The sequence below is a fragment of the Rissa tridactyla genome, chromosome 11, assembly GCF_028500815.1.
Source record: "Rissa tridactyla isolate bRisTri1 chromosome 11, bRisTri1.patW.cur.20221130, whole genome shotgun sequence".
Classification (NCBI taxonomy): Eukaryota; Metazoa; Chordata; class Aves; order Charadriiformes; family Laridae; genus Rissa; species Rissa tridactyla.
The window spans coordinates 8411831-8427337 of NC_071476.1; the positions used below are offsets into that span (position 1 = coordinate 8411831).

A 15507-nucleotide genomic window follows, 5' to 3' on the forward strand; every position below is an offset into this window, starting at 1 on the left:
ACCTTTTACTGGGGTAAAAGTATTGTCAAAGTATTTTTGTGACTAATTAAGGCCTTAGTTTGGAAATACACTCTCATTGTAATCGGATCATTAGATGAAATCACGCTACTACCGTGCATGAAAATAATAATAAGCATCTTCACAATGGTCATAATTTGTTGCCTGCCTATTTCCACTTCTTAGGATTAAAATCCTTGACTCATGAAAATATGTGCACTCATTCCAGCCAGGGTCAAATTCTGCCCTCTGACGTATTCACTCAAATCCCATTGAAGCAGGTGGGAGTTGTGTGCATGCTGTGAGCGCGGATTTTGGTCCAAAGTGCCCGAATGAAACGTTTTAACAATATACTCATAAAAAATCAGCCCTTAGTCCATAAAGATAACTTAGCTCTCGATGGAAGTTGAGTAGCTCTTTTTTTCTACATGCATGATCCCTCACTGTGGCATCACATTTCAGGATCACGGCTCCTGTCCCCGCCTGATGCCCTAACTGGGGTATTTCTGTGGTTTAGAGAGACTCAGCTTGAACGTTGTCAGTACAGCAAACACCACGTGCTGAGACGTTGTACTCTGAAGCCACTTATTGGCACGAAAAGAGGGTTTTTTAGCACCAAAAAAAACCTTCTAGCCTTACTAAATCTTTTGTATTTTACAAAATTTTCCAAAAATGCATTTATCCAAATTATACGTGTTTTTACTGTGAAGTTTTCCTACGATGATTTAGGCCTCGATCCTGCAAACACTTAAGAGACGTGAGAAACTCTGTAGATGTGAGCAGTGTTTAGAGCTGCCACCACAGGACCAGCCGAGGGAACCGTAACACTGAACATTGTTCAGATCTGTAGAACCGGGACCTTATTTCTCCATGGGTAAAATGTAATTAAATAGAAATTACACATTGTCACGTCACCATATCGATGGCAGAGAAGTACACTATCAACATCACTGGGGGTGACGGTGGTCATTGCAAACACTTCTCGGTGGTGGTATGGAAAAGATGAAATGATGTTTGGATCTTTCTGACTAGAGCATTTGAAAAGATCCTGAGCATTTCTTAAAGTTGCTTGTTAGTGCAATTGCATGTAGCTGAAGAACAACTAAATTATCAGTGGTTTAAGGCATTTCTGCATGATAGAAATGATAAAATACGATCTCCTAACAGCAAAGCAATGACAGACAGCCAGTTTTCCAAATCTCCTGGAATGCCCCAGTTGGATAAATGAGTGCTATTGCGATGCTGAACTACTCCACATTTGTGAATTACAGTTTGCAAGATTTCAAAAATGTATTTGTTTTGGTGGCTATAGTTAGTTCATCCAGATAGTTTAAGAAAATAGAGAAATATATGTATTTTCATTCATGGAACAGACGTTAAGCGCTTCCATTTTTCATCACAGTTACAAGAAGTCAAGTTACCTGTAACAGGACAACCTTCAAATTAATTTTAATTAAAACTTCTCTCTCAGTTCTCAAGTTATTAGCAAGCTATTTTTAATGAAATCATAGGAAAAATAACGTCATAATCTGAGGGAGTTAACAATGCGATGCAGGGGCTTCTTGTAATCGAATCCCACTTTGGTACCTATGCACGAGATCTGAACATAGTTACTTGTGTACAACTGCCGCCACCAAGGCAACGCATTTTTGAATGTGTCTGTACCTCTTCACTCCTTGAAGCCCTCGTTGTGACATGAAATTTGATTTTGTGAATGCACCGACTGCATCCAAATGACCAACTTTTATGTAAGGCAGATTTTGTTTGTTGGGGGAGGAGGGGGAGTTCTTAAGAGAAGTCCTAACAGCTATGGATGCATACAAAAAAAATCCTATTCCTTTTGCTTTATCCCCCTTCAAGGCCTGAGTGTTGGGAATATGTTCTATGTCTTTTCTGATGATGGGATCACAGTCCTTCAGCCAAACGAATGTGAAATCCGGAGACACATCAGGCCCGAAGAGAGGATTTTCACAAGCTATGTAAGTCCTAAACCCAGCAGCTACCACCGACAGCTGGGAAACTTTTTCTTCATCTCTTCAAAGGTTGTTATGGTTAAAGGACCCATTTGACACAGTGATGTTGGAGCTTGGTGGGCTTCACGTGGCATCCCTGAGGTATCTCATCTTCTCCTCTTGAAAATTAAGGGAACCACGTATAAGACTGGCATGGAGGATTACCGACATGCTGCAGAGAATCTGACTAGTTATCATGTCAAAATGTAGGCAAAGACTGTCACTTGTCCTGTTTGACCTATTTACGTATCCATGCCCAAAAGTTGTAACTGGGCTGTAGGGAAAGTACAGAAGTCAATAGCAGAGAGGTGCAGACATCACTCACTGGTGCTAACTGGTCCCTCTTACTGATGGCTCCACTGGCAAAGGAGTGGGCTCCTTTCTGCTCTTCAGAAGTAGTTTCCCAGGTTCAACCACAGCAGGGAGGTGGGTGAGAATGCACAGAAGATGGTTGTGCCATGCCGATCCTCTGCATCTTCTGCTGCTGAACCAAAGACCCGCGTCGTCCTTCTTTGCTGTCCGGCATTTTCTGCCAGCACTGAGTTTACCTAATGCTTGCTCTAGGAAATCACAAGGAAAATTTGTTCAAGTGTCAGTGAACGTCAAGCACCGGCTCGTACGCAGTGCAGCTCAACATGGCAAGTGGGATAACACGAGCCCGGAGGCCCTGTGAGGCCAATGTTTTCAGCGCCCTGTGTTGTGTACTCTTCTGTGGTAACACACATCATATGAAAACTCACAAAACTATCAAATCTCATAAAATACAGGTGCGGAAATACATCCAGAAATGCTTTCTTAGTCACTCCTTTATTTAGGGTTTTTCTGAAGGCTCAGTTTACAGGGGAAGCTGAGAATGTAGCTCCCTTCTGAAGAAAAGGACTCAGCCTTGCTGTCAATTTTGGGAGGAATAAAAGGCGAGAATCACTATCATGAGCCCTGTAGGCTGGGTCAGGCTCTGCTGCTGTGGGTCAAGATCTTGTGAGTCTGTATTCAGTATTTTTTAAATCTTAATAACTTTCTAGTTGATATTGGGGTTTTTCACTAGATTTTAATATACCTTAGTAGAAATCCAGGGTGATGCTCACCCCAAGACTGGTCCTTATCATGGGCTTAATATTATTAAACTGCACTTGAGCTCTTGCTACTCAAAGACAGAAGTCTTGTGTTTCTTTTCCAAAGACCTGTAAATATTGAGGAGGTGGTTCTGGAGAAACACCTTGAAAAGAATAAGGGAGAGAGGGCACTTAAGGAAATAATGTCAGCACGGTGGTGGGCATAAAAGGTATTTTTAACGTCATTACTTGTCTGCCTTTCAGAGAGACGTCTAAAGGTTTCCTACAGATATCATAGGGCCTTTTGCCTTGGTAAAGGGAAGATTGATTTTTATTTCCTCCCCTTTCACTTTTAGTGTGTTGAGTGTTTGCTGCATAGACTGTGACACCAGCCTGCAACTTGAGGAGGGTTTCTACAACAAAGATTTCTTCATTTGCTATTAGAGGGCACACACAAAAGCAGGTAGAGCAGAAAGGCCAGTGACCTTTCCCTGCTCCTGTTGGTTTGAGTGAATGCCGTGTTGTGAGACCCCAGGCCCCAGCACTCAGACGAGGATGAGGAGGGCAGTTTGGAGACTGACAGGTGCTGGGCAGCTTGAACAGATGCTGGAATCCTGAGGTTGGCTTTTGTAGCGTGTTTTAGCTTGCAGTAACGTAGATCCCCAGCCTGGCTGAAGGACCCGGAAGGAAAATGCAGTCAAGCTGTTGAGTCTTGTAGCTTCAGCCGTTACACATGGTCTCCACCAAGGTACTGAGCTGACAGAGCTGAGCTACTTAGAGGTGAAATCTTTTTATCCACAACCATCACTCTGATACAGACCAGGTGTTGGCATTACTTTTGCTTGTACTTCCTCTTTCCCCAAACAAGTTCCGCTGCTCTAATTGTTCTCCCCTTAGGGAGGTTGTGCCGTTACTTAAAGTGACCTGGCTGTTGAATTAGCAAGATTTAAAACCACCAGTTGTGCTCACTGAAATACATATGTGTTCACTTAGTTTTACCCTCATTTCCACACCCCAGCCTGGTCCCACACAAATGCTCTTTCACATAAAGCGACTTGACAGAAGGAATAGCGATGAAGAGTAGCCAAGGTTCAGAGACTTGTTGGTGAGATCGCATGTGACTTTTCAAACTTAGGGTGCCTGTGAGCTCCCTCTAAAGCTAATACCAGTTCTGCACAGGACTGAGTGAGTGGAGGATCAGAGACAAAATATGGTATCAGGCAGTTGTGAACAGGATTTGGTCCAAAGCAACAGGATTTGGTTCCGTTTGAAGAGGAGAAGTTTCTGTGTTGGAGCAATAGCTGTAGGACCCTTTTGCTGCTGTTTCCCTGAGCACAAGCATCTTGGATCACACTCTTCTGAACTGAAAGTGAAGACTTAATGAAAAATATAAAGCTGTGATTCAATTAATGTAAATCTCTGTATTTTCAAAGCACGTTTTCTATTGCTAATAAATGCTGACAGCACTGCAAATCTTGATGAACCATGGTGTACTTCAAAATATAGATCCATAGACTGTTGGTTACTTAAATTCAATGTGAGTTTGCAGGAGATCCAGCTGTTTAATGTCACTGGGTAGAGCCCAGGTTGCAGTGTGCTACCTGATAAAATAATTATTTCATGCTTTCCAGGAAAGAAGAGGGTAAAAAATCATCCTAATGGAATCCCCGTGGAAATTTTTTCTATAGTTTTCAAGGCTAAGCTTCTTGCTGCTCCAGGCCCTGAACTTGTAGAAACTAAACCTTTTCTCCTCTTCTTTTTTCTTTCCCCAGGAAGAGATCTGTCCTAGAGTGGAAGGTGAAGGCGCTCAGTCCTGCCTCTGGGCTTCAGCAGTCAATGTCAGAGACAAGTACATTTATGTGACACAGCCTAAGCAGAATAGAGTAATGATAATTGATATCCAGACTCAGAAAGCCGTGCAGGTACTTACAAGGGGAATGCACTATTCAGTGATGGCAAAAGACTTTGGTATGGGACAAAAAAAGTAGATCTTTGCCCAGTGGATCTGCTGACATCACTAAAAAGTTGGGCCTGTGTTGCTTTCAGCCATGGGGTCACACTGTAACTTCACTGGTAGGAAAAAACTCCTCTACAGGCTGCATATCATCATCTCGGAACTGCATCTGCAGCCAGGCTTGCAGCTAGCATGGTAAAATAATGCTAGAACGAATTTCTGGCTTACACTCACTGAGCTACTGCCTGACCTCGGTTATAAGCGGTTTGGGAAGAATGAACTGGTGTGGGTATAATTCAAGCAGAAATTGGCCCCTGATCTACTGGCAATAAGCAACAGCATAAGATGGAGTGACGTCTGGCCGGAAAATGGCACTGAGCAGTCAGATTTTTCTAGTGCTTGTGCTGCTGCTCATCCCCCAGTTGATTTGAAGGTAATTGTGCAGAGCTGCATAAATGGGTGTAACGGTGGTACATGGGGATGTCTGCAATAAACTAATGCACTATTTGTCATGTGCATTTGAGTCGCTGTGTAAATACCTCTCTCTGTTTTTTTTAAGTCCTTGGATGTTGACCCGTTACCAACCAAATTGCACTATGACAAGTCCCACGACCAAGTCTGGGTGCTTAGCTGGGGTGACATGCGGAAGTCCTCACCCACGCTGCAGGTAAGTCCTTTCACGCTGAGCCTTTGCCCTTCCTTGGGTTGGCATCATCGGTAGCAAGCTGGTGGCTGGTTGGTTGCAGGTAATTAACAGCATTTAATGGTCTGGATATAAAGCTGCTCTTTCATTTGCATATTTAGTGCGTTTTATTCGTCCCTCCTCCATCCATCCTCACATATTTTTCCTGCTGTTTAATTTGTTTTTGAGCAATGACTGTGCCGTAGGCTGGCAGCAGGACTGCTTTGTCGCCAAGGTCTGTTTTGTTTTAAGGCTGATGACAGAGCCAAGTGCCGTAAAGTCATACAGCAAGGGCTGGCAGCTGACTGCGAGCAGTACGAGCCTGCGATGCTCCAGGTCATTTGTACACCCTGCGTGAGTGCAGCTTCTTTTTATCTTGATTGAGGTCTAAAAGCAGTGGGTGCCAAGAAGCCATGAAGAGCATACTTTCCGCCTAGAAATCTTACTCTTCAGGTTATTGGGAGCGTTTCATCGGAGGCACAAGTCAGGCTGGGCATCACGTTCAAGAGTAAGTCTAAGGTACGGCCTAAGTGTGTGTTTGCTGCAGAGCTGCAGCACACCCATCTCAGACATTATGATGACCTGCGAATTTTTCTGTCTGCGAAGAATTTGGGGGTATTGCATACCCCCAGAAGCATTAAAAGGTGAATGAATTGTACAGTGCCTCAAGATTCTTAACTCTTTCAGGATTACTAGCCTAGCACCCTTGGTACGTGTTGGGCAAAACGCCTGTGTTCTCCAGTTGGTAAAGACATTTACCTCTTTCTGTCTTCCACATAGAAGTCCAGGTTTTCTGACAGTGCACTAAATAGCTACTTATTTTCCTTAAACTCATTTTGTCACTTGTCTCTCATAAGCCTTCAGCCTCCTTTTGGATGATGATGGAGCATAATGTGGTAGAGGTGTTCCTTTCATAGCAAAATGCAGAAGAGAGCTCTCTAGGGTATGAAAAAAAGCATAAACAGCAAAAGTAAAACCTCAGGGACAAGTTTTGTTATTGGGTGTCAGTGATTCTGCTGGAGGGGTGCCAGTGAGGTCCCTGGAGCTTCCCCATGGCAAGCACCATCAGACCCGCAGTGATATTGGGGCACAGTAATGCTCATAGGTTTGGACAACTAAATTAGCTTTTGTTTCTAGATTGCCCTGGAGGATTCACTCTTCTGTTGATGGTACAGAAACACTTAAGTGTTGGCATCAAATTGGGCGTTTTGCTGCTGCTGTATGTCATGTGACAGAGTTGAGACCAGAGCTGATTTGATCCATCCAGACATACCCTTCTCTAGTAGTTATTTTCTGGCACTTGCTGCCCAACCTTTCTGGAAACATAGGTGTCATGTGAATACTTCTGCCAGAAACGTTTGCTTCTAAGTCTACATTAAAGCATTCCTCAGCAGGCAGAGAAGGCGGCTGGCTGTGCATTCTGACCTAAAATCTACAAATCTGGAGGCCACGTTAGTCGTGGGGCTGCCCAAGGCTTCGCTGGAGGTGCTGCCCCACGAAGTTGGTGCGAGCCATCCCAACCAGCCACATGCTCAATCCGAGATAATGGCCACAGCCTGCAGGCTTTGGAGAATGAAGAATGGACCAGCAACTCAACATGGGCATTTTCAGGAAAAGACACCAGAAACAGAATGGGGGCAAATAAACGAAGATTTCTGAGGCAGCTTGTCTCACCTGTGTACGAGCAGTTCCCTGTACAGGATATAAGGGGACAAAATGGGGTCTCTTTACCCTTTCTGACTTAATTTCTTCCATCCATCTGTGAGAGGTTTCTGTAATTAAAGGAGAGATGGCGCAAGGATGTGATTATTAAGAAGAGCATACCATCTGCACAGTTGGAAACTTGTTATAACGCTCCAGCTCTCAGATAGTCCTTTCTGTTATCTTTATGAAGTGTGGTTACACATGCAGAGAACGAGATTAGCATCAGCATCAGCAGATCTTTTCTTTTTTCTGACCTTCTTTCCCAAAAGGTGGGCAGTGACTAATTTGGCAAAGTTCGTTCTTAAAACCTTCAGTGGTTAGTTGCAGACATGCGATAAATTATCTTTTTTAACCAAGATGCTGCTGCAGAGGTTGATCTAAATTTCCACTCGTTCTTTGGAAGTTGGTGGATTTATCAAACAGCTCGTGCAGCCGACTAATGGGATGCTGGTGTTCAGCCATTACTGGCTTCTGGGAAGCAAACGTCTGGCCTTGTGAAAGCACTGTGCGAGAGTGGGCATCTCTCTTGAGCAGTCTAATTGGGAGATGCCTAAGCCTAAATGGCATGACCAGAACAGCTGCCTGAACTAAACCTTGTGGGGTTTTAGCATTTCCTTAATGAATTGCGTAGCTATAAATTCGAAGCAACTGCTGTTGCACATTAGAGCAGCAGAAGTTCCTAATGAATGGGCTAAAGTTATCTTGAACTGAGCAAACAATTTGAGTATTTAACGTATTCATTATTGAAAACTTATTTATCAAAACCTTTAATTATCGAAAACTACCTCTCCTTTTCCGGAGCGGTGGAGGAGCTGAGTTCCCACGGCCAGGGAGGTGTGCGCTGTGCTGGAGGACGGCACGGAGGGGACGGTCAAAGGGCCTCTCTCTGCTCCTCCCTGAACTTTATCTGGTGCGGTGGATGGATGAACGGTCCTTCTCCTTCAAAGTGGTAATTAACTGCCGTGAGTTAGTGTTTGATCCTTCAAGCTGGTAAATTATCGCTGTGCATTTAAGTGAGATTAGTAAATATAACCATGAAATAAATGTTTGCTTTAGACAGTGAGGAATAAATTATTACAGTCTTAGTGTTGTCATGCTACTTCAGCTCCTGCATGACTGCTCTTTCTCGAGATATAAACATCTTATGAAAGTCAAGTTGTGTGCTTACCTTACAAATGTCAAGCCTCAAATACTATTTATTAGCACACCTTTTTCAAGACAGCTACACCAAACAATATTTTGAAGTCATTAATCAATCGGAGTCTACTACATCCCTGGGAAAAAGCCACTCGGTACCATGCGTGACTCCGTAATCTGTATTTACCTTTCTGCCTACCTCGCTGCTTTTCCTGTACTCAGCCTTGTGTGTGTTTATTGTAGGTAATACCAGAGGCAAGCGCAGGGGAGGATCAGCATGTTATCCGCGCGCCGTTTGAAGGAGTGGATGATTTTTTTATACCACCCACAAATCTTATTATTAATCACGTTAGGTAAGAAATTATCTTAATGAATAGCAACAGTGACCATGCTGCTCTCTTCTAGTGGGCATCCTTCTGAGAACCTTACAGCGCTTTACAAATGTGAATGAATGAAGTTCAAGCGAACTACTCTCATCCCCATTTTCACATATGAAATGGAGAACTGGTTGAGCAAATTACCAATAGTTATTCAGCAAATGAATGAAACGGCAAAAAAACAAACCTGGACTTCCTTTAGACCATGCCTGGGCGTTCAGACCTCAGCTTGGTCAGCCATGCCTCCTTGCAGCAAAGTGTGACACGCTGCCCTGGCTTGTTTGTGCCAGGAATTTCATGGCCAGAAAGATGCGTTTCCTGCCTCAAAACCGCTTTATGGATCTGGGCAGAAACCTATGTCAAAGATTTATTGCCTGAAGTGGTAAAGGTTTATTCTGCCTGCAGCATAAAGCGTGGCTCTTCCACGTGTTTCTAACTTGTTCAAATATTGGATCTCTGTGTGAGGTGTATGATTTGCGCAGAAAAATGGTATGCACTGCATATTAAAAAAAAACCACCTCTATGAACCATCGGTTTTGAATGTTAATGTGATGTCGTGGTTAATGAGATTGTATAACTAACATACTAATAACTTGCAGTAATACTGGCTGCTTCCCAGCAGGCGCAGGAAGCCTCCCATTAACATTATCAAAATCGATGATAACTGCACAGCAATTTATACTATTCTTACCATGTTACAACATAACAACTGTTTAACCATCTTCTGTCTCCAGTATAGTTTAACTAAGTTAAACACTCAAAAAATCATAATGCGACTCCTCACATTAATCTTAGGTTCCCTGCAGTGAACACCGAGGACAGGGAGGTCACACTTAAGTGATTATGGGTTGAATCTGATCCAAAATAAATAACTTTGCTTCGTGAAACACAAAATAATGAGACGTACTTCATGGCTGTCGTTCTTAATTTTTCCTTACCTCATTTTTCCAGTTTGCTTTCAAAATATCGCTATGACTAATAGTAGTGCCATCAGTAGATGACTCTGCTGAATGTTAAAGCCTGAGATGAGAAGGTATGGTCTGGGTTCAGAGACAGGAAGGAGGAGCAATTACACTTTTTTTTTGTTTGTTTTATTGTCTTTTTGCTTCAGTGTGATTAATCGTCTGTATACAGATAATCTTCCCTAAGAAATATTAAATGCAGATAATTGTGTATAGTTTTCCATGTGCAAAGCAGAGAATGCTGTGCCTAATTTCTGTTTCATTTGTTCAGGGCCAGATCTTTGTCCGTTCTCTCTCACCCTCAGCACAGAAAAATAATTGCTCACAGTCTAATGAGACTTACTGAGATCATGTTCTAAATTCGCCACTCAGAAACAATAAATGGCAATAGCAGCATTTCCCAGGAAGGTGAATATTTAAGCAGTCTCTTCCACGAGCCAAAAAATATTTGTATGCAAATGTTCCTGCATATGTATTTCAGCTGCCTGTTATTTCAGATGGATATCTAGGAATGTATTCATTTTTATTAGTTCCCAGGGTAGATTGTTGTCTATTAAAAACTCTCTAAGTGCAAGGTTTTCTTTGAGATTTCAGATCACAGATTTCATGCAAGCGCTGCGCCTCTTCTGCAGCTGTGTGTGCATAAAACACATTCTGACCCACTTTTTTAAATTAAAGTTTATGATAAGAACCATTTTTTAACTTCTTCAGGCATTTGGCCAAGTATTAAGGAAGGCTTGGGAAAAAAACTGCTGTAAGGGAAAGCATTTTTTAAAGTGTACTTAAAATGCATTCATCCAGGAGAAATACAAGTGTCATATCCAATTTCCACACACACAGTGCACTCCGAATCTCCACTGCAGATATTTTCTGAAGTCTCTAATGGATGTAAGTATAATGGGAAAATGAAAGGCTTAGCCCAGTGATTTTCATGGGATCATACACTACATTGGCTCGTTCTTTAGAAGTGAAATCATTGCTGAGTGTCTCATTGACAGATGGATTAAGAATGAAGAAGGAAACCCAGTGTTTTAAGCAAAATATATATTATCTGCACGCAAACACGTTGTCCTCCACATTGCACAAAGCAATTTTACATCTTTCGGGGAAGAGATACAAAAATAAGCGCTCACTTCATTTCCTTGTGTCTGCATTGAATGGATGAAAAGATACTCGATGTAAAATTAGTTTTCGTAAGTCAGTATCAGTGACCCGTGAATCCAGGGGAACACAAACAGGCTGTTTCTATGGGCTCCCTCTCAAATTAAGCAAGAAACCTTTCTTGGCTATTCTTGACCTTTTCTTGTCTTCAGCAAAGGTCAGATGTGCTGCAGCATATATCTTTTACAGAACATTTATTTTCTGTTCACTGTTGTCTGCCCTCTCTTGAGACAGAAAACAAAGACCCCTTTCCTTCAGCGCGCCCTGGCTGGTTCTGTTCCTCGAGAAATGTTTTACACCTTCCCTGGGCTGTCAGGACGGTGCTTAATACAGTCTCCTCTATACCTCGGCCTTGCCAGCTCCTGCAGTGGTCCCCAGGCACCAACGGGTAGCAAACACACATCACAGCTACCCTCTGGTGCTATAATTTAGGAGATGAGGTGGGACATGGTCTTCACTCAGTGGTTATGCATACAGCTCAAAGTTCCTCTCTGGCCCCAACCTGGCAGGGAATATGCTTTATTTTGAACAGTTTTCTATTTTGACATTGAAGAAGTCTTGAGTATGTATTGAATTACATCTCTGTAGACCTGAAGCACATTAAATACAAAACTGGTCAACACTGGCCTAGAAAACACCCAAGTCTTGATATCATTCCTGTTGTAAATTGGTCTTCCCAATAAAAGGCTTTAGCTCGTGAAGATGTTATTCAAGTACCCAAGCATTTATTCAGGCTTCCAGGATCAGGTTGCTAATTTTAACAGAAATATATACCTCCTTTTAGCACGTTTTAGAAGCACTAAAACGAGAGAGATTTCTTACAGAAAAGAGACAACATTATTGCACACGCTTACGAAACCAACAGGATAGAGTTTCCCAGTTCTGCTGACTTTGGTCTTTTCTCAAGCATATCACCATGTCTCCAGAGATGACTTGAGTGTCATGTTTTCTATTTCAGGTTTGGCTTCATCTTTAACAAATCAAAATCTGCAGTTCACAAAATTGACCTGGAAACTGTGACCCACATCAAGACTATCAGCTTCAAAAACCATAGCTGCGTACCGCAGACCATGGCGTATACCCACCTGGGCGGTTACTTCTTTGTCCAGTGTAGGAGGAATAGGTTGGGGGCTGTGTCGCCGCAGCTCATTATTGACAGCGTTACCGATGCCGTCATTGGCCCCAACAGCGACGTGTCAGGCACACCTTACATCTCACCGGACGGACGCTATTTGGTCAGTGCGGATGAAGACAGTGGCAGGATCAAAGTGCAGGCTCTCACTGTCCGAGGGGAAATCAAGTTGATTTATGACTTACAAACAAACATACGCGTATCTGATCTGACATTTCAGCCCTCTTTCACTGAAGGCAATCAGTACTATATATATGCTACTTCACATTTGCAAACAGATGTGCTTTTTGTAGAGCTGTCAACGGGGAAAATGAATGTACTGAAGAATTTAAAGGACCCACTCCCATCCAAAGACTGGCCCTGGAGCAACTACAACAGAATTATGAAAGACAGTGGATTATTTGGACAGTATCTCGTTACACCAGCTAAAGATTCATTGTTTGTTATAAATGGGAGGCAAAATACGTTACGTTGTGAGGTTTCAGGTATAAGGAGGGGTAACACAGTGGTCTGGGTTGGAGAGGTATGAAAGGGCAATAGCAGTAGAGCCTTTGGCAGGCAAGTACCGGTTGGACCTTTACACTGCAACAAATAAGCAGTAGCATTGTATATTTTTACACTGGGAAAAAAAAAAAAAAGCAAAAACAAAAAAACCCTGTATAGGCTTCATGGTACAACACTGGTCTACTTGCAAGTTTTCTAATATAAGGTATGCTCTGCTATTAGGAAGTGGTTTTGAAGGGATATTTTTTATTTGGGGGTATGATTTGTGGTTATGAGAAAAATGCTGGGAAGCGAATAATATCTCCACTGAGATATCGTAGAAGCCACGAAACCTAGTGATTCTGTAGGACAAAACCGATTTTGAGTTTCCATACTGAGGAGCTTTTACGTTATGTTCAAGCCATCAGTTTTCTTTCCTGTATACCTTGCCCGTTAGCGGTGCTGACTACCCCACCCCAACACGGAGAGGCTACAGAAGCGACGACTGCAGTTAAAATTCACCTTTGGATGATGAGGGAAACTAAGCATCAGAGAGCAGTTTTCAACCCACAGCAACCTAGGAAAACGATTTAATGAAAACTGATCAGTTTTCTCTGCAGGATGCCTTTGGGAGGGTTTGCGGATGCGATTTCAGGAGGAGGCATAACAGAAATAGTAACTGTCAGCTTGCTTTCTTCTGCGCCTGATTTTGCTCTTGGAACTACTGAAGGCGATGTTAGGAGTCCCCCCTCTTCTAATGCATATTTGTGTGATTGTATTTGAGAAATTTGGCATGAAATATCCAGGCCATTAGAGCGGGTAAAAGCCAGGAAACGCTGAGGGAGCAGAGTCAAAGTTTGTAAAAAATTCTGTTGAGTAGGGGGCATTAGTCTTTCAGCAGCTGGGGAGTGTGGTCAGCTTGGGCGCAATATGCAAAATCTGCTCTTCGGGGGCAGAAAATTAGTTACGGTTATTCCCATAGGAGGCAGCAACACTTCTAGAAATTGTTGGTTTCTCTCGTTAAATATTTAGTAGCACTGAAGTCACTTGGTTCTTCATAATATAATAGCTACAATGACAGAGGGTATTTTTAATAGAAAACTCACTCATTTTCTAGTCATAGACTTAATTTGCATATTTCTTTTCAGACATCCTGGGAAACAATTTTTCTTTGTGATTTTTTTCTTCCCATTTATAGTACACTTGTCTATAGTCCATTATCTTTTAGTTATGAGCAAAAAGACTCGCGTAAAACCAGCTGAATTACCCTAGAATGCAACAGCTGGTATTGAGAAATTTCAGTTGAGTTCCCATAAAAATATAGATTCATTTGCGCATTTGGAAGACATAAAAACTTTTCTAGTTGCATTTTTGTAACTTTCTATATCCATCACCGTGAACTAATCAGGGCAAGAGCAGCTACGGCTCGCAAAGCAGTGCGAACCGGGTGAGCACCACTGCCACCATCAACGGGCACATCTGAGCGGTTGTGTCCCACATACTGCTTTGAAAACCTGGTCTTGAGGTGGGTGACAACTCTCTCTGAAGGTAAACATCTGTTGCGTCGGAGCCACCCCACAGCCTTTTCAAAGACCCAGCTCGTTTTGCGAATGACCTCGTTGCCCCGAGTTTGTACGAAAGCAGCTGCTGAACGCATCCAGCGATATGTAGTGGCGCGGTAATTATTTTCCTCCACAGATGCTTAAAGTCACCCATTTCACAATGCACACAGAGGGATTTTAAATGAGAAGGATGCAGACTAACGCTGGTAATCTTTGCTGTTAAACTTTTACCAAAAGAGTAGCATCTTAGCATGGCTATAGACCCGAAGTAATTCAAACCATTTCGGTTCTATAGAGAATATATAAAAATCTGTTCAGACAGACAAAGAAGGGGAGCTGAATCCTATGAATTCATTAAACATGGAGTCCTTGAAATTGCCCTTCAACACCCATAGGCTGAAATCTACACCTCTTTTCACTTATGAGCCATAGGAGTTAGAAGAGACTATCCCATCATTGCAACACAGACGTAGAAAACAGATCGGCATAGCCTTCCTTTAGCAATGCATGGTGTCCGTGATTTTCTACTCACCCGGTTAGGAAACATGCCCATGTCAAGGAAAGGAGAAGACCAGCTTTGTAAGTACCTTTAAATATGCACAACTCCTTTCTTGAACGAAGCTGTATCCATACATTGCAGTCATCCTAAATGTGTTTTACCAAGGCCAAACACTGCTCTCGTGTTATCTTTTATGACGTCTTGAATATTTTATTATGCCTATGGTAAGTTTCCCTGTAGAGACGTTCATTGTGTCATAGATCAAGCAAATATTACTTTTTTAAGGATATTAAAAAAACCCTGTATATATCTGTTCAGGTAAATATTCTTGAGGCTGGTTTATATATAGGCTGTGAAAGATGTGTAACAGACCTCACTTCTTCCTGTTTGTTGCAAGATATTGGAATAGCGTTCACTTGAAAAATCCCACTTGGACCTTCCAAAGATGTTCCCTTTCTTCCCTCTTCAGCCCAGGTTCTGGTGATGTGTTTTCTAAATTATCCTAATGGTTATATATCATACTTAGAAACTTAAGTACAACTTAGATTGTCCACACTACTTGTGAACAGTTCCAATGACAGTCAAATCTGACATTAAAGTGCTGCACATTTGTTACTCTGATTTTATTTTTTTTTTATGACACAGAAATTTTATATACGCTCAAAAAACGCTTCAGCTCATTTTTGCCTTTCGACTCTGTCAGAGAGACTACATTTCCATGTTTGCAGTTCCTTTCCCACTCTCTTCATGTTCTCCACCAATTCACAATGAATTCCTAGCTAATAAATTAATT

The 15507-nt window shown here is 42.3% G+C and overlaps 1 protein-coding gene across 4 annotated transcripts in view; it reads left to right on the forward strand.

Moving 5' to 3' along the window:
• The window catches only part of FSTL4 (follistatin like 4), a 239883-nt gene extending 224600 nt beyond the window's left edge, over positions 1-15283 (forward strand). For all 4 annotated transcript variants that reach the window (XM_054217862.1, XM_054217863.1, XM_054217864.1 and 1 more), the window contains 5 exons: positions 1858-1976; positions 4834-4983; positions 5575-5682; positions 8782-8891; positions 11997-15283. In XM_054217862.1, the coding sequence (XP_054073837.1) occupies positions 1858-1976; positions 4834-4983; positions 5575-5682; positions 8782-8891; positions 11997-12699 (1190 nt within the window). In that variant the 3' untranslated portion in view covers positions 12700-15283. The remainder of the gene's footprint in view (positions 1-1857; positions 1977-4833; positions 4984-5574; positions 5683-8781; positions 8892-11996) is intronic.
• The last annotated feature ends 224 nt before the right edge of the window (positions 15284-15507 follow it).